At 63.6% G+C, this 16,898-nt stretch overlaps 2 protein-coding genes across 4 annotated transcripts; both read left to right on the forward strand.

The window, feature by feature from the left end:
• Positions 1-120: 120 nt before the first annotated feature.
• Positions 121-6,352, forward strand: LOC116793404 (B-cadherin-like). Of its 2 annotated transcripts, XM_032701234.1 has the most exons (15): positions 121-322; positions 2,158-2,354; positions 2,430-2,540; positions 2,668-2,823; positions 2,900-3,044; positions 3,155-3,330; positions 3,417-3,545; positions 3,626-3,811; positions 3,901-4,145; positions 4,230-4,372; positions 4,836-5,060; positions 5,166-5,384; positions 5,485-5,615; positions 5,690-5,833; positions 5,922-6,352. In XM_032701234.1, exons 1-15 carry the CDS (start codon positions 181-183, stop codon positions 6,132-6,134), a joined length of 2,562 nt encoding a protein of 853 aa, XP_032557125.1. In that variant the 5' UTR covers positions 121-180; the 3' UTR covers positions 6,135-6,352. The 2 variants fall into 2 exon arrangements, with proteins under 2 accessions (XP_032557125.1, XP_032557126.1); XM_032701235.1 differs by lacking the exon at positions 4,836-5,060 and having other exon boundaries at positions 149-322.
• A 978-nt stretch (positions 6,353-7,330) lies between these two features.
• Positions 7,331-16,485, forward strand: LOC116793403 (cadherin-1-like). Of its 2 annotated transcripts, XM_032701232.1 has the most exons (16): positions 7,331-7,534; positions 7,649-7,763; positions 11,261-11,493; positions 11,594-11,725; positions 11,804-11,959; positions 12,033-12,177; positions 12,288-12,460; positions 12,896-13,024; positions 13,133-13,318; positions 13,398-13,642; positions 13,749-13,891; positions 13,996-14,220; positions 14,757-14,978; positions 15,065-15,195; positions 15,290-15,433; positions 15,544-16,485. In XM_032701232.1, exons 1-16 carry the CDS (start codon positions 7,475-7,477, stop codon positions 15,754-15,756), a joined length of 2,652 nt encoding a protein of 883 aa, XP_032557123.1. In that variant the 5' UTR covers positions 7,331-7,474; the 3' UTR covers positions 15,757-16,485. The 2 variants fall into 2 exon arrangements, with proteins under 2 accessions (XP_032557123.1, XP_032557124.1); XM_032701233.1 differs by lacking the exons at positions 7,331-7,534; positions 7,649-7,763; positions 11,261-11,493; positions 11,594-11,725 and having other exon boundaries at positions 11,877-11,959; positions 12,055-12,177.
• The last annotated feature ends 413 nt before the right edge of the window (positions 16,486-16,898 follow it).

A 16,898-nucleotide genomic window follows, 5' to 3' on the forward strand; every position in this document is an offset into this window, starting at 1 on the left:
CGCAGGAATAATGGAGGGGTCCCGGGGATTGCCGGGGGATGCCCGGATGGGTGCTGGGGCCGGTCTCCGGGGCGGGGCGGGGCGGTACCTGCGCGGCCACCGCCTCACCTGGGCGGGACGGGGCGGGACGCGGCGGGCGGCGGCCGGAGCGGCGGCGGCGGCAGAAGCAGCGGACGGGCCATGCGGGGGCCGCGCTCCGGGCTCTGCCCGCTCTCCATCTTCATCCTTTTCCTCCTCCCCCCGCTCTTGCCGGCAGCCGCCCCCTCCCCGGCCCCGCCGTGCGCCCCCCCGGGGCTGCGCCGCGAGCTGTTCCCCACACCAGGTAACTCGCACCGTCGGGGCGCGGCGGCACCGGGACCCCCGGGGCTACCCGAGGACGGGCTGGGGCCCCGATCGGGGCCGGGATCGGGGCTACGGGCACTGTGAGGGTGGCAGGGCCCCCCTTGCTGCCGGGATCGGGCCGTGGGGCCGCTGCTTTTCGCGGGGACTTCGCACTGCCCCGGGTGTGGGATTGGTGGGAGAATCCGGTGAGGGACTGGCGGGGGTCCCCCGGTGTGGGACTCCGCCATGGGGCCGGCTGGGCTCCTGCGCTCTAGGGCTGTGGCCCCCCTGGCCGTGGGGCTCACTATAGGGCAATGCCCCCCTCCTCGGGCTGTGGGACTTGGCCATGGGGCTGGCGATGCCCTGTGGGACTGGTGATGCCTGTCTGGCCCCACGGGGCTGGTGGCGGCGATGCCGGCGCCTCTGGCCCAGCCGTGGGGCGCCCGCCGGCAGCAGGGCTGGGTCTCTGCAGGGTGGGTGCCCAGCTCCGCGCTGGCCATCGGGATGGCCTCGGGGCCACCCTTCTCCGGCCATGGCGTGCGGGGTCCAGCTGGCCCGAGGCCGGGAAGGGGCCCGAGCTGGCACGGGGACTCAGGGCTGGGTAGGGGCCGAAGCTGGGCAGGCTCTCGCTGCCAACTCTTGGCCCGGTGCTGGCGCTTGGCCTGGGCCTGTTGCCCTCTTCGCTTGGAGGCTCCTAGGGGATTGGGGCTGCCCGGGAACGCGGCCGGAGCCAGTGCTCGGCTAATGGCCGGGGGGGCACTAAAAGCTCTTCTTGGCAGTAAGTACCAGGGAGAGGCCTCGACCTCTGCTACCACATCCCGCTTCTCATCTCACTTCCATCGACTGAGCCTGCCAGGAATGGAGCTGGGCACTGCCAGGCCCCCGCCGTGGGCAGGGGCTGGGGGCTGGCCATGCCACTGCGATCCCCCTCCGTGGGCAGCGCATGGCCCAGGCACCGACCGTACGGCTCCGCCTCGGCACCCAGCGGGCACGGTGCCATCTGGGCTCTGCAAGGAGGGACCCCGGGGGCATGGTGGGGTTACCCCCTGTGCCGCCCGGCCCTTCGGTGGGGAGAAGTGACGTGTGGCACAGACGGGGACTGAGGGCTCCCCACGGCCGGGGCTGGGGGCTTCCCCGGGCATCTTGTTCCCCAGACCTGTTTCCCAGGGTGAGTGAGGTCCCTCCAGCCCCCCTTACCACGTCCATCGCGGCTGGGAGGGGCCCCGGCACTGCCCTCGGGGCTCGGCCGCTGCGTCCCCGAGCTCGCTGCCTGCCCGGTGTGGGGCAGCCGTGGAACACAGCTCTCCCTACCTCATTCCATGCTTCCCGCAGCCCCCCAGTCCCGCTCCCCGACCCCCCCGGGCCGCTCGGCCGCCCAGAGCTGGCTCAGCTCCGCTAATCCCCTAATCCTGGCCCCGGGGGGGTGCGGAGTCAGGGCCATGTCCAGCACGGAGGATGCAGCGTGGGAGGGGGGGAGGGAGATTCAGAGCCCAATGTCCTGGCTACGGGGGGTTGGGAGCCCCTAGGGGGGTGACACACCACTGGGAGGGGGCTGGGGCAGGGCTCTGCCCGCCCAGGAATTTCCCATCATCTGTGAAACAAAGCCGAAACTTCCACCGAAACTTCCACTGCACTCCCGTACTGCTCCCGGTGTCCCTTACCCTGCTTCCACTGTCCCCTGCCCCACTCCCACTGTCCCCTGCCCCACTCCCACTGTCCCCTGCCCCATTCTGCCTCGGGACTCTGGGGGATTGCGGATCCTGGAGCTGGTGGTTGCTGCCTGGGCGTGCTGGGGGACAGGTCCCCTCCCAGCCTCCTGTCCCTCCACCCTCGCAGGGAGCTCCGGAGGCTGCACGGGGCCGTGCGGGACCGAGGAGTGCGATGTTGGGGTGCAGAAGGACACGGGCCCCATGCAACTGCCGAGGGTGGGCAGAGCACTCGCCATATCCCTCCCAGATGCTGATTCCCCCTGGGATGCCACCGGCCAGCCGGACCCTGTTCCAGTTCCCATGCAGAGCAGGCACTCCCCCCAGGTAATCCTGCCCTGTTGTGTTCCCCATCCCCTGCCCCCCTAGCCAGCTGTGCTCTCACTCATCCCCATCCCACAGGAGCTCCCCGGGACTCACACCGCTCTCAAGAGGCAGAAGAGGGACTGGGTGATCCCCCCCATCAAGGTTCCTGAAAACGAGAGGGGCCCCTTCCCCAAAAAACTGGTTCAGGTAAGAGGGGGTCAATCTGAGCTGGAGTTCTGGGCACAGAGGTGGATGCTGGGGTATCCATCCCTGCTGCATTGGGGCAGAGTGTGATGCAGGGGGGTACTGACCCCCTCCCCGTGTGTCCTCCCAGATCAAATCCAACCGGGACAGAGACACCAAGATCTTCTACAGCATCACAGGGCAGGGAGCAGATGCCCCCCCCGAGGGCATCTTCACCATTGAGAAGGAGTCAGGCTGGATGAAGGTGACGCAGCCGCTGGACCGCGAGCACATCGACAAGTACCACGTAGGTCCCTGCTGGAGTGCACTGGGGGGTGTCAGAGTACCATGCCAGATCCCCTACTCACCCCCCTGCCCCACAGCTCTTCTCCCATGCCGTATCTGAGAATGGGAAGCCAGTGGAGGAGCCGATGGAGATCATTGTGACCGTGACGGACCAGAACGACAACAAGCCCCAGTTCACGCAGGAGGTGTTCAGGGGCTCTGTGCTGGAGGGAGCTCTGCCAGGTAGGACCCTGAGCCTTGGGGGAGCTCTGCATCCTGCCAGCCACATCCCTCAGGGACAGCCCTGGGACCGTCCCCCCACACCCCGCTCACCGAGACATCCCCGTCCCCAGGCACTTCCGTGATGCAGGTGACAGCCACGGATGCGGATGATGCAGTGGAAACCTACAATGGTGTCATTGCCTACTCCATCCTGAGCCAGGAGCCACGGGAGCCCCATCCCCAAATGTTCACTGTCAACCGGGGCACCGGCACCCTCAGCGTCATTGCCAGCGGCCTCGACCGGGAGGTGTGTTCTGTGGCACTGCAGGGTGGGGGTCCCAGCCCCAGGCAGGGGGCTGACAGGGTGCCTGTCTGTCTCTCCATCCCCGGCAGCGTGTGCGGGAGTACACACTGACAGTGCAGGCGGCCGACCTGGATGGCGAGGGACTGACCACCACGGCGCTGGCCGTCATTGAGATCGCTGACATCAATGACAATGTCCCTGAGTTCGACCCCAAAACGGTAACTTGGGCCCCCCCACCGGGTGGGACCCTCCCCAGTGCCCTCTGGGCCATGGTGCTGACAATGGCCCTGACCTGCAGTATGAGGCAGCTGTACCGGAGAACGTGGCCGGGCGGGAGGTGGCCCGGCTGGCTGTCACCGACCTGGATGAGCCTGGCACGCCGGCGTGGAGAGCCATCTACTCCATCCTGCGCGGCAACGATGGGGGTGCCTTTGCCATTGCCACCGACCCTGTCACCAATGAGGGCATCCTCCGCACAGCTAAGGTCTGCGTCACCACTGTGTCACCCCATTGCTACCCACAGTGGGGTCCTGCCTGCCCCCTTCTCACTGCCCCTGTCCCCCCCTCTCCCAGGGTCTGGACTACGAGGCAAAGCAGCAGTTCATACTCCACGTGACAGTGGCCAACGAGGTCCCCTTCGTCGTGAAGCTGCCGATGGCCACTGCCACAGTCACAGTCACTGTGGAGGATGTCAATGAGGCACCGGTGTTCATGCCACTGGTGCAGCTGGCCACGGTGTCAGAGGATGTGCCGCCGGGGCAGACCCTCACCTCCTGCACAGCCCAGGACCCCGACAAGGCACAGGGGCAGAGGATCAAGTAAGTGAGGACAGGGTCCGAGTCGAGGTATGGGGGGTCTCCGCTGCTCCCTGCCACAGCACCAGCTCCCCTGTGCCCTCCCAGGTATCTGGTGGGACATGACCCAGCGGGGTGGCTGGCCGTGCACCCCGACAACGGCCTGGTGACAGCACGGGACCACCTGGACCGCGAGTCCCCCTTCACGAAGAACAGCACTTACATGGCTTTGCTGCTGGCCGTGGATGATGGTGAGGGACATGAAAGGGCCCTTGTTCCCTCTCCCACGTGAGGAGCACGTGCTGCCATTGCTGGGAAACACATCCCAGCCTCCAACATGGAGCAATGCTGCCTGGCCCCACCCCTGCCTGAGGCATCTGTGGCCCCATGAGGATCTTGGGTTTGGGACTTCCCCCTTCAGCATCGCTCTCCACTGTCCCTACCCTTGCCTGGAGTATCCCTGTCCCCGTGAGAATCTTGGTTTTGGGGCTCCCCTCTGTCCCCACCCCTGCTTGGGGTATCCACATTCCTGAGAAAATCCTGATTTTGGGGGTCCTCCCTCCAGCATCACTCTCTTCTGTCCCCACCCCTGCTTGAGGCATCCCCATCCCTGTGAGAATCCTGATTTGGGGTCTGACTGACCATGTCAGTCACCCATGTCCCCATGAGGGTCCTGGTTTTGGGGTCCCCCCTGCAGCATCATCCCCCCTCCAGGCTCACCACCAGCCACGGGCACAGGGACACTGCTCCTCACCCTGCTCGATGTGAACGACAACGGCCCCGAGGCCGAGCCACGGGACATCACTGTGTGCCAGCGCAGCCCCGAGCCCCAGGTCCTCACTGTCACCGACAGGGACTTGCCCCCCAACACCGGCCCCTTCCGCGCCGAGCTCACCCACGGCTCGGGGGACAACTGGGCCGTGGAGGTGGGTGACACAGGTAACATGAGGGCTCCAAAGGTAACGTAGGGGGTCCTTGATGGAGGCAGCTGTGCCACATTTGTGCTCCCAATGAGTCCCTCACAAGCCCCCCTGTCTCCCATAGGTGACACAGTGACCCTGTGGCTGGTGGCAGCGCTGGAGCCAGACACCTACAGCGTGTACCTGCGGCTGCTGGACCGGCCGGGCAGGGCCCAGGTGACCGTGGTCACCGCGCGGGTCTGTGCCTGTGAGGGGCCAGCACAGGGCTGTCCCCAGAGACCCCAGCCCGTCACCGCCCTGCCCTTCGTCCTCGCAGCCCTGGGCGCGCTGCTGGCCCTGCTGCGTGAGTGGGAGTCCCGGGAGTCCTGGGGCTGTGGGGATGTCCCCAGCATTGGGCACAGTGGATGACACTCGTCCCTGCTGACACCTCTGCTCCCCCCCAGTCATCCTGCTGCTGCTGCTGCTCTTCGTGAGGAGGAGGAAGGTGACGAAGGAGCCTCTGCTGCTGCCTGAGGATGACATGCGGGACAACATCTTCTACTATGGGGAGGAAGGTGGTGGTGAGGAGGACCAGGTGGGTATGGGGAGTTTGGGGGGCCTAGTGATAGTGGGAGCAGCCTGACCCTGACTCTCTGTGTGTGTCTCCAGGACTACGACCTGCGGCAGCTGCACCGGGGGTTGGACGCCCGTCCCGAGGTGATCCGCAATGACGTGGCCCCCACCCTCCTGCCAGCCCCGCAGTACCGACCCCGACCTGCCGACCCTGATGACATCGGCACCTTCATCGAGGAGGTGAGTCTGGAGTTTGGGCCCAGGGGGGTGATACCCACATCTACACCAGCTCAGGGGTGAAAAGCTCTGACTCCTCTGCACCTCCTAGAACCTGAAGGCGGCTGACACGGACCCCACAGCTCCCCCCTACGACTCGCTGCTGGTGTTCGACTATGAGGGCAGTGGCTCGGAGGCCACCTCGCTCAGCTCCCTCAACTCCTCCAACTCTGATGAAGACCAGGACTATGACTACCTCAACGACTGGGGCGGCCGCTTCCGCAAGCTGGCTGAGCTCTATGGTGGCGGGGAGGAGGACAATTAGGGACCCCTGCCCCGCTACCCCCTGCCTTATCACTGCTTGTGCCTTGGGGATTCCCCCCCCGCCATGGCCTCCCCCCCCAGCGCAGCCCCCTCACCTCCTTGCCTGCGTTTTTGTGGTTATTATCTATTTTTTAAGGTATGGAATGACAGCGTGTGATGCTGCAGATGAGGGGACGGCAGCTGGCTCAGTTTTAATAAAGGATTTGGTTTTTTTAGACACTCCAGGTTCTGTGTTACTTTGTGCCCTGGGGGTCAGTGCTGACCCCAGCCCCTCAGTGACCCCCCCTAGCCCTGTCCCCCCTTGCCCACCCCACAGCACAGCAGCAGCATCACCAATGCAGGGGCACTGCCCGTTGTCCCCCAGGGTGTCTTTGTCTCTATGGGGTGCTGGTGGGCAGGGGCAGGACGCTGACCCCTCATCCTGTGCTCCAGGGCATTGCTGGTGCCAAATCCCTCCCGCCCTGGCAATCACCCCTGTGCTAAGGCAGCTGGAGGCCGGCAACCTCCCAGGTTGTCACCCTAAGGTGCCCAAGGGTGCTGGCATGGGTGGGCATGGCAGCCCCCAGCCCCAGCAGGACCCTCAGCCCTGGGGTTCTCCCACTGGCTCCAGGCTCAGCCACTGGGAACCATGGGTGGGGGCAGCTGGTGGCACCAGGCATCCCTGAAGCCGCGCTGTGGGGTCAGCCCTGGACTTGCTGTGTCTGGGGCCAGAGAGGTGAAGGAGAGAACAGGGGGCTGCAGCACCCCAAAAGGCCCTTGCTGCATCGGAGATTCCCTGGGTACAATGTTTGCTCACCTGTAGAGCTGGGACCTGTGGGGCCATGGTGTGGGGACACCCTGGCGTGCTCCTGACTCCTGTCACCCACCGGCAGCCCCTGTTCCCACAGTCCTGGATGGGCACCCACGGAGAGCCTGGGCTGGGTGCTGAGAGTACTGGGGTTGTGCGGGGTCCGGGGGTACCCAGGTCATGCAGAGCATCAGGGGTATTGGGGATACTGGGGGCTGGTGGGGTACTGCGGGTACCAGGGGCTGAAGGGGTATCAGGAGTACCACGGTACTGGCGAGTGGTAGTACCGTGAAGGGTGTTGGGGGTATCGGGATCCCGGGGGCGCGAGGATCCAGGGTCCAGGGAGTACCGGGTTCCCGCGTACAGGCGGGACGGTACCGCCTCCCATCGGGGCGGGACGGGGCGGTTCCCGGGGGGAACCAGGACCTGCGGGGCGGGATCGGGATCGGTTGGGACCCGACGCACCTGCGGCTCTGCAGCAGCAGCGCCTGATCCCTCCGGCACCCACCAGCACGGCACCGGCACCAGCACCGGCACCGGCATCAGCACCAGCCATGGGGCGGCGGGCGGGCTGCCCGGCCCCGCTCTGCCTCCTCCTCCTCCTCCTGCTCCAGGTGAGCCACGGGATGGGGCGGCAGAACCCTGCCCGGGACTCCACCAAGACCCTTCCCGGGGCAGTGTGACCCTGCCTGGAACCCTGCCCGATGTTAACGTCTCACTCTGGGCAGAGCGGGCACCGGCTGTGCCAGCGGGCGACGCCATGCCAGCCTGGCTTCACCGCCGAGACCTTCGCCCTGACCGTACCGCGGGACAGCGTGGCAGCAGGACGGGCCCTGGGACGAGGTAAGGACATAGGGATGTGTGGCTGTGAGGGACAGGGAGGCTGTGGGAATGTGGATAGAACAGTGGGGACGGGGATGGGACCGCGGGGACGGGACCGCAGGGATGGGGTGGGTGTGTTGGACAGGAGTGGGCAATGGGGGACATGAAGCCATGGCTCTGCCTGAGTGATTCTTGGGTGAGCATGGGGACATGCTCTGCCCAGTTCCATGGGGACAATGCTGTGGCAGTGGGGATGGTGCCATGGGGGCAGTTCCATGAAGGTGGGGACGGTGCCATGGTGGTGGGGACAGGCTTGCTGTGCTGGCAGGTGACACTGGGGACAGAGCTGTGGTGGTGTGTCCACACACAGAGGTAGGGCCGCAATGAGGCCACCAGTGGTCCCAATATGGGCACTGGTGGTCCTGCAGGACGGGATGGCATCACGGCACAGGGGCAGTGGGTGCCGCTCCCCGGGGTGCGCCGGCGTAGGCGGCGCTGACTCAGGCGCCAGAGACCTGTCGAGGCCGGCAGATTGGGGTGTGGGTGCATAGGAGCCCATCCTGCCCCACGCCTCACCTGGCACCCGGGGTTCACCAGGGCAAACTCCCCTTTGGCCCCCCAGTGCAGCCCCCCAGGGCAGCTCTTGGCAGGGGGATGGGCACTGGGACGAGCGCTGGGATGGGCTTCTCAGGTTTTGGGGACATTGGTGTCCCGCTGTGCTGGCACCAAAGCCCTGTCCCAGTGTGGTGGGGGCACTGGGGAGAGGTGCACCCAGAGAAGGAAGTACTGGGGGCCTGCTGCCACTTTGGGATCCCCAAAAGGAGCTCTGTGGGTACTGGGGTTGCACAGCAGTTGGGCCGTCGCCATCTGCACCAGTTCATGGCTGATGGTGGTGTGCCAGGGTGGTTGAGGTGGGCACAGAACTGAAGGGTACTGAGCACCCGGCACTGTGCCAGGGGCTCCCAAACACCTTTGGTTCCAGAAAGGCTTTGCCTGAGTGAGCCAGGAGCCAAACCCTGCCCCACACCCCAGGAATTGCATTTGTTAGCTTTGTGGTTGATCATTAACAGAGTCGCCTGCGCAGAAACCGATGTCCATCGGGGCTGTGCCTGATACCAGGGTGACGGGGCAGCCCTGTGGCACAGAGACTTCCTGGAAGTCCCATGTTCTTGCACCAGCACTCTCAGTTCTCAGTTCCTGGCACAGACAGGGTGTGGGAGGAAGGAAACGGCCGTCTGCCCGTGGGGGCCGTGTGTCACCCAGTGATTCCTGGCTGTGCCATGGCGATGCCAGCCATGGGGTGGCCAAGCCTGGTGGGTGTCAGGCCATGCCGTGCTACACAGCAGCTCAAAGCCCTCAGCCAGGCTGAGGAGCCGTCCTGTAATTAGCCTGATGAGTTGAGCGCGGTGTTTTCCCTCCAACAGGTCCAGACAGGCCCCGCGCGGCGCCGGGGTGGCGAAACACCTGTGCGGGGGCTGCAGCCTCCCCAGGGCTCTGCTCCGTGGGTCTGGGGGCTCAGGTGTGGTGGGGACGTGGCGGGGGCTGGGATGGTCCCCGTCAGCCCTGGGTGGGGAAACCTCGAGAGTCTGAAGTCACAGCGAAACTAGGGTGACGTCAGTCATGGGACGTGCCACCCGCAGCACTTTCACCCCAGGGTGAGCCCCCCCGCCCTGGCACTGCTGGGGTGTTGGCACCACTAGTGGTGGCATTGCAGGGGTGATGGCACCTGGCTTTGCCCATGCTCAGCCCTGTCAAGACCCCATGGGACATGGGGTGGCTTTGGGGGGCTACCCTGTTCCCCTGTGTGGGATCTCAGGTCCACACCCTGTTTGGCAGCCTGGTCATGCCAGAGTCTGGTTGTCCCAGCGCCCTGTGGGGGAGCGGGGGGAAACAGATGGAAAGTGGGGGGGGATCCCACTGTGGGACCCTCCGAGGTCTCCTCTCCTCCCACCCCATCATTCCCAGAGAGGAGAGAGGCCCCCGGGCTTCCAACCTCAGGGAAGGGAGGGCTGAGGACGGCTGGGGACGGCTCTCCTTCAGCCAAACTGGAAAAACAGGTTGTGCATGGCCAGGTGGGAAGGGAGGGAGCAGGAGAGGGGGGAGTGGGAAAGGGGGAGCAGGCACTGAGCACCCAGCACTCGTTGAATCCAGTGGGGGCCGAGCCCTGCGCACTCATTGCACCCAGTGTGGTGGGGCTGGGGGCCTCATGCTGCCCCTCGCTGTACCCACCCAACACCGTGCCAGGGCCCAGAGCCAGGCACTGTGCCTGTGCCCGTGGGTGTCGAGTGCCTCCTGTTCCCCACTACGGCAGCACCCGGCCTGTCCCGGCACGTTCCTGCCCAGCCGGCCCCACCGGCTCCCCCCACCCCCAGCTTTGGCCGGGGGTCCTGCTGTGGGGCTGAGCAGGGCTGGCATCACGCCTGCAGGTTCCCATGGGCTGGGACGGGGGCACTGTGGTGGGCAGGGGGGGCAGCGATCACTCCCCCTCCATCCCACAGCCACCCCCGAATTCCTGAGCTGCACGTGGGCTGATGTCACCCCCACTGGTGCCTTCCACCCACCCTGGGCACGTCCCCTTCCCGTGGCGGGTCACGCCGGGAGATGGCAGCCGCGCTGGCTGCGGGAGCCGCTGGCTCTAACAATCCTCTCCAGACAAAGGGTGTTTGTTCAGGAGCTGCGGCCGCGCGGCACCGGTTCATGTGATGCCGGCTGACCACCCCTGCCTGCTGGCCTGGCTTGTGCCACACCCAGTGTGGTGCCAAGCCGGTGACACTGGGACCTTGCCTGCCCTGGTGTGTGGCAGGTGCCCCCTGTGCCTGGGGTTGGGGGTCCCAGAGGGTACCTGGGCAGGCTGGGTGCACCAAATGCCAGAGGTGCCCTGGGGGTAGCACCTTCTTGCTCAGAGGTTGATGTCCCAGTCCCACAGCATGACACATCCTGGGCTGTCTCTGCTGCAGATGTGTGGTCACAGTTCCCAGCCACATGACCCTCATAGGTCACTGTACCCCACCTGCAGTGCCTGGGCTGCTGGGGCACTGGGTGCCAGCATAGGTGAGCAACTGTGCCCTTGGTTTTATCAGAAAAGCAGCCAGAGCAGTGGCACCCTCTGCCTCAGGTATGGTGGTGGTGACATGCCACACCCGGAGACATGCTGTGCCACAGGGTACACCCGCATGGGGGTGTGCCACCTGCCATATGTGGGGATGTGCCATGTGTGGTGCTGTGCCGTACACGGTGCTGGGAACAGGGACATGCTGTGCCAAGTGCCACTTGCCCTATTGTCACTGTCTGGCTGGGATCCTATGGCACTGCTGGTCATGCAGTGCCCAGTCCTGGACCAAAGCCAGGGCAGGGATGCACCATGTGCCATGCCCAGGATAGGATCCTGGCAGGCTGTGTGTGGAGCATCCCTGCTACCCCCTGTGGCCCCACAGTCCCCCCTGGGCCCCTGAGCTGTGGCCACGCCTTGTGTGCCCATGTCCCTGGGACACCCTGCCCACCCGCTGCCCTGTCCCCAGTGAGCTTTGTGGACTGTGGAGAGCCGCACTGGGCCGCTTTCCTCCCGGACGACACGCGCTTCAAGGTGAGCCGGGATGGCGTCGTTTCTGCGGCCCGGCCCCTGCAGCTCCGGCGGCGGGAGATCACCTTCACCGTGCACACGTGGGACACCGCGGGCAAGAGGCACTCGGCCAAGGTGACCCTGCACCGGCAGTGGCACCAGCACCGCCGACACCACAACCAGATGCAGCAGGTAAAGCACAGACCCACTCGCTGGGGTCACGGCAGCCCCTCTCCCCGGTGCAGAGGGCTCAGCAAGGTGCTGGCACTGAGCAGAGCCATTCTCCCTGCAGGACACAGCACCCGACGTGCTGACCTTCCCGGAGCACAGACACAGCCTCCGGCGGCAGAAGAGGGACTGGGTCATTCCCCCCATCAACTGCCCCGAAAACGAGCGGGGGCCCTTCCCCAAGAAGCTGGTGCAGGTACATGGCCCCGAGGGGACAGGGGAATGGGAGAGCACCAGAACCCTTCTCAACCCCATCTTCTCATCTCACTGCCAGATCAAATCCAACAAGGACAAGGAGACCAAGGTTTTCTACAGCATCACAGGGCAGGGAGCGGACACCATCCCTGTGGGTGTCTTCATCATCGAGCGGGAGACAGGGTGGCTGGAGGTGACGAAGCCTCTGGACCGGGAGGAGAAGGATAAGTACATAGTGAGTGAGTGGGGACCTGCAGCAGGGGCGGACGGTCATGAGGGCTGCACACAGGCTGACTGTGTTCTTGCAGCTCTACTCCCATGCTGTGTCAGCCAATGGGCAGCCCGTGGAGGACCCCATGGAGATCATCATCACCGTCACTGACCAGAATGACAACAGACCCGTCTTTACCCAGCAAGTCTTTGTTGGCTACATTGAGGAGAACGCCAAGCCGGGTGCGTGGGGGACTCTGAGCTGGGAGCACACAGACACCCTGAGCAGTTCCAGGGTGTCCAGTGGGTTCTGTCCCATGAGTAAAATCTCCCCGGCTCGTCCTGATGTCCAGGCACATCTGTGATGACCGTGAATGCCACGGATGCAGACGATGCGGTCAACGTGAACAACGGCATTATCAGCTACTCCATCCTCAGCGAGGAGCCCAAGGGCATGCAGCAGATGTTCACCATCAACCCTGAGAAGGGCATCATCAGCGTCATCGGCACAGGGCTGGACCGGGAGGTGGGTGCCCTCGCCATGTCCCAGGGGAACCTGTGGCACCTCTGCAGAGGGACATGCCAAGGGGAGACTGGGGATGTTGAAATCCTGGGGTGCATCCAGTTCAGGGACTTGACATCCTTGGGTCACCATCCCCAGCTCTGGGGGTATCTGCAGCCCTGAGCCCATCAGGGGTTGTGCTAGGGACACTGCATGGACCCCCAGCACTGCTGAGCCATGGAGTGGGTGCAGTGCCATCACAGGGACTCCCAGTCCTGCTAAGCCCCAGGAGCAGGCACATGCCAGCCCCTCCGATGGGCAGTGGGGACGTCGACTGCATCTGTGCCAACAGGGAACAGTGAAGCCAAAGAAGGGTGGAGGTGCAGGCAGGCAATACCCGGAGGAGGGGATCATCCTGGCCCCCACCCCTGCCCTAACCTGTGTGATTTTGCCCTGCAGACCACTCCCAACTACACACTGATCATCCAGGCTGCAGACCAGGAGGGCTTCGGCCTGACCAACACTGCCACTGCCATCATCAAAGTCACTGACACCAATGACAACCCTCCTGTCTTCGACCCTGACATGGTACCCCCCAGCCCCACAGCCACTGCTCTCCCTGGGCATCGTGGCACAAGCCCCCACACAGGGTGCTTGAGGCCACAGGGGTGACCATCACTGTCCCCGCTCTTGCAGTACGAGGGGTCAGTGGATGAGAATGACCCTGGGGTGGTGGTGGCTCAGCTGCACGTGACGGACCAAGACATGCCAGGCTCCCCGGCCTGGAAGGCTGTCTACCGCATCCAGAGTGGGGACCCAATGGGTGACTTCAACATCACCACTGACCCCAAAACCAATGATGGGCTCCTGAAAACCGCCAAGGTGGGTACCAGTCTCATGCGGCCACCCCAGCGCCAGCCACCTCCCTTCTGGCACCACCCAGCTCCTTTCCCTCCCCCAGGGCCTGGATTACGAGACCCAGCAGCAGTACCATCTTGTGGTGGTGGTGGAGAATGAGGTCCCCTTCTCCGTGCCCCTGAGGCCTGCCACGGCCACTGTCCTGGTGGTGGTCAGGGATGTGAACGAGCCCCCCATCTTCGTGCCCCTGGTCAAGAAAGTGGAAGTGATGGAGGATGTGCCAGTGGGCTACCAGGTCACCTCCTACACAGCCAAGGACCCTGACAAGGACCAGAGGCAGAAAATCACGTGAGTGAAGGGTGACAGTGGCAGAGGGCTGTGCTGGGGTGCCTGAGGGGTTGTGCTGCACTGCGTGCACCTTCATCTCCCCCCACTGACCACTGGCTCCCCCCAGGTACCGCATGGGCAGCGACCCCGCGGGGTGGTTGGCCATTGACTCTGAGACTGGCATTGTCACAGCGGTACAGCCACTGGACCGGGAGTCAGCGCATGCCATCAACAGCACCTACAAGGCCATCGTCCTGGCCATGGACAGCGGTGAGGGTGACGGCCGCGCCCTGGGGAGGGGGCTGCTGCACCTCTGTCCCCCCGCGGCTCCTGGGGCCCCGCCCTGGGTGCCTTACTGACTCTCAGCCCCACAGGGTCACCACAGGAGACTGGCACAGGGACGCTGCTCCTCCTCCTCCAGGACGTGAATGACAATGGGCCTGTGCCAGAGCCCCGGAACTTTGACATCTGCAACCGGCAGCCTGAGGAGCAGATACTGAACATCATCGACAAGGATCTGCCCCCCAACACCTTTCCCTTCAGGGCAGAGCTGGTGCACGGCTCTAGCATCAACTGGACTCTCAAGGTGACTCCACCAGGTGGGTGCCATCTGTGCTAGTGCAGGGTCCATGGTGGGCATTAGGCTGGGGAAGTGCCACAGGGCAAAGTCCTGTGTTGGTGCCAAGGTTGTCCCTAAACCAGAGCTGGGGGAGGGTCTGGAGCACCAGGAGTAGTTGAAGGAGCTGGGGGGGCTCAGCCTGGAGAAAAGGGGCTCAGGGGGAACCTTCTTGCTCTCTCCAACTACCTGACATGAGGATGGAGCCAGGTGGAGGTCAGGCTCTGAACACCGGGAACAAGTACCAGGAAAGAGGGAGCAGCCTCAAATTGTGCCAGGGGAGGTTTAGGTTGAATATTGGGGAAAATTCATTCATGGAAAGGGTTGTCAGGCACTGGAACAGGCTGCCCAGGGCAGTAACAGAGCCATCATCCCAATCTCTGGGGGATCTAAAAGCCATGTGGATGTGGTACTTGGGGACATTGGTTAGTGGTGGCCTTGCCAGTTCTGGGGGAACAGTTGTTCTCAATAATCTTGTGGAGGCATTTTCCAACCCAAACAATTCCGTGATTCACCAAGACCTGGTGAAGCTGAATATGAGGAAGGAGCTGGAGCCAGGGGAGTACAGCGTCTTCCTGAAGCTGCTGGATGCCCAGGGCAAGGATCAGATCACGCCGGTCAAAGCGCAGGTCTGCAGCTGCGAAGGGCCAGCCAAAAACTGCGAGCGCCGAGCATATGTCTCCGGGGGCATGGGCGTCCCCGCCATCCTGGGCATCCTGGGGGGCATCCTGGCGCTGCTCAGTGAGTACCATGGGAGGGGGACGGACAGGACAGGGACAGGGCTGCCTGTAACCCGCTGCCCTGACACCCTGTCCCTCTGCCCACAGTCCTGCTGCTGCTGCTGCTGCTTTTTGCGAGGAGGAGAAAGGTGGTGAAGGAGCCACTGCTGCCTCCCGAGGACGATATGAGGGACAATGTCTACCACTATGACGAGGAGGGTGGTGGCGAGGAGGACCAGGTGGGATGGCTGTGCCTACCAGCCCCTGCCTGCTGGGTACAAGTGGTGGTGTCTGTGGTTGTCCCTTGAGCCTTGTCTCCTCATGTCCCCCCAGGACTATGACCTGAGCCAACTGCACCGCGGGTTGGATGCCCGTCCTGAGGTGATCCGCAATGACGTGGCCCCCCCACTGATGGCTGCCCCCCAGTACCGGCCCCGGCCCGCCAACCCTGATGAGATCGGGAACTTCATCGATGAGGTGAGTCCTGAACGAGAGAGTCCAGGAGGTGACACCCCCATCCATCCCAGCACCATTGGGGTGCCCCCAGTGCAGAGTGGACAGGCACTGACCCCTCCACTCCCCCCCAGAACCTGAAGGCAGCCGACACGGACCCCACAGCTCCCCCCTACGACTCGCTGCTGGTGTTCGACTATGAGGGCAGTGGCTCGGAGGCCACCTCACTCAGCTCCCTCAACTCTTCCAACTCCGACGAAGACCAGGACTATGACTACCTCAACGACTGGGGCGGCCGCTTCCGCAAGCTGGCTGAGCTCTACGGCGGTGGGGAGGAGGAAGATTAGGGAATCCCAGCTGCCCCCGCCTCATTTCACCCCTCTGGACTCACTTCAGTCTCTGCCCAGGGGTGGCCAAACCCCCCTCCAACACCCGCTCAACCCAGTGCCTGCGTCCCCCTCGCTGAGGGAAGATTGGTGTCACCATGGATGGCGGGGTTTTTGGGGAGTCTGTGTGTTTCCTGGCCCCCTTTTTGGGGGGCCAATTTGGGCCCCCCCCAATTTGGGCTATTTCCCACCCTGGAGCTGAGGTGCTCCCAGCTGAGGAGGCCAGGATCAGCTCCTCACTCACTTTTCTGTGGACAAAAAGGGTTTCTCTGGCAGTCTTCAAAATACCTCGTGCTCCCAGCCCCGCACAGCCGCTCTCCCACCGTGCTCCAATCATGAACCCAGGGCTGGAGCAGTGGGGTGAGGTGCTTGATCGACACAGACCAAAGATACGCCCTCGCAGGGAATTTCATTTGCTGGAGTATGTACAGGCAGATTTCTATTTTTCCGTATCCCAGATTATGGCTTGATTTCCTCCTGTATCATGCCAGGTGTAATTAGTGTGCAGTCAATGAAAGGTGCTTTCGGAAATCAAAGGGCTTTCCCAAAATCCTGACCCTTGTGTTTAGCTGTTGTTTGTATTTTTTATCATGAAAAAAGGGTCTGATGTGAGCTGGGAAACCAGCCTTGGCCAAGTATTGATTGTATTGTTTTTATATAAAATTGAAATAATAAATTCTTTTAGGAAAACCTCTCTGCGTGAGGCTCTGTTGGTGCTAAAAGGCTTTACCTCCCCCACAGTTGTAGCCATGGCCCCCTCCAAAAGGCAGGTGGGAAATTAGTCATGAAACAGTTTGGGTTGGGAGGGACCCTAAAGATCATATTCCAAATCCCCTGCCAGGGGCAGGGACACCTTCCACTAGATCAGGTTGCTCCAAGCCCCGTCCAACCTGGCTGTGATGGCCACGGATGGGGCAACCACAGCTTCTCCGAGCAATCTGTGCCAGGGCCTCACCATCCTCACAGCCAAGAATTCCTTCTCAATATCCCATCCAACCCTGCCCTCTGTCAGTGGGAAGGAATTCCCATTGTCCTGTCATTCCCCCCCTTGTCCCAAATCCCCCTCCAGCTCTCCCGGAGCCCCTTTAGGCACTGGGATCGGC

Source organism: Chiroxiphia lanceolata, chromosome 13 (assembly GCF_009829145.1).
Source record: "Chiroxiphia lanceolata isolate bChiLan1 chromosome 13, bChiLan1.pri, whole genome shotgun sequence".
Lineage (NCBI taxonomy): Eukaryota > Metazoa > Chordata > Aves > Passeriformes > Pipridae > Chiroxiphia > Chiroxiphia lanceolata.

Excerpts from the sequence above, each read along its gene's own strand:
- LOC116793404 (XM_032701234.1), top strand. The coding sequence starts at position 181 with ATGCGGGGGCCGCGCTCCGGGCTCTGCCCGCTCTCCATCTTCATCCTT. Across the intron at positions 4,373-4,835 it reads GCTGCTGGCCGTGGATGATG|GCTCACCACCAGCCACGGGC; the intron begins GTGAGGGACATG and ends TCCCCCCTCCAG. Across the intron at positions 5,616-5,689 it reads GTGGTGGTGAGGAGGACCAG|GACTACGACCTGCGGCAGCT; the intron begins GTGGGTATGGGG and ends GTGTGTCTCCAG.
- LOC116793403 (XM_032701232.1), top strand. The coding sequence starts at position 7,475 with ATGGGGCGGCGGGCGGGCTGCCCGGCCCCGCTCTGCCTCCTCCTCCTC. Across the intron at positions 11,726-11,803 it reads TCCCCAAGAAGCTGGTGCAG|ATCAAATCCAACAAGGACAA; the intron begins GTACATGGCCCC and ends TCTCACTGCCAG. Across the intron at positions 12,178-12,287 it reads TGAGGAGAACGCCAAGCCGG|GCACATCTGTGATGACCGTG; the intron begins GTGCGTGGGGGA and ends CCTGATGTCCAG.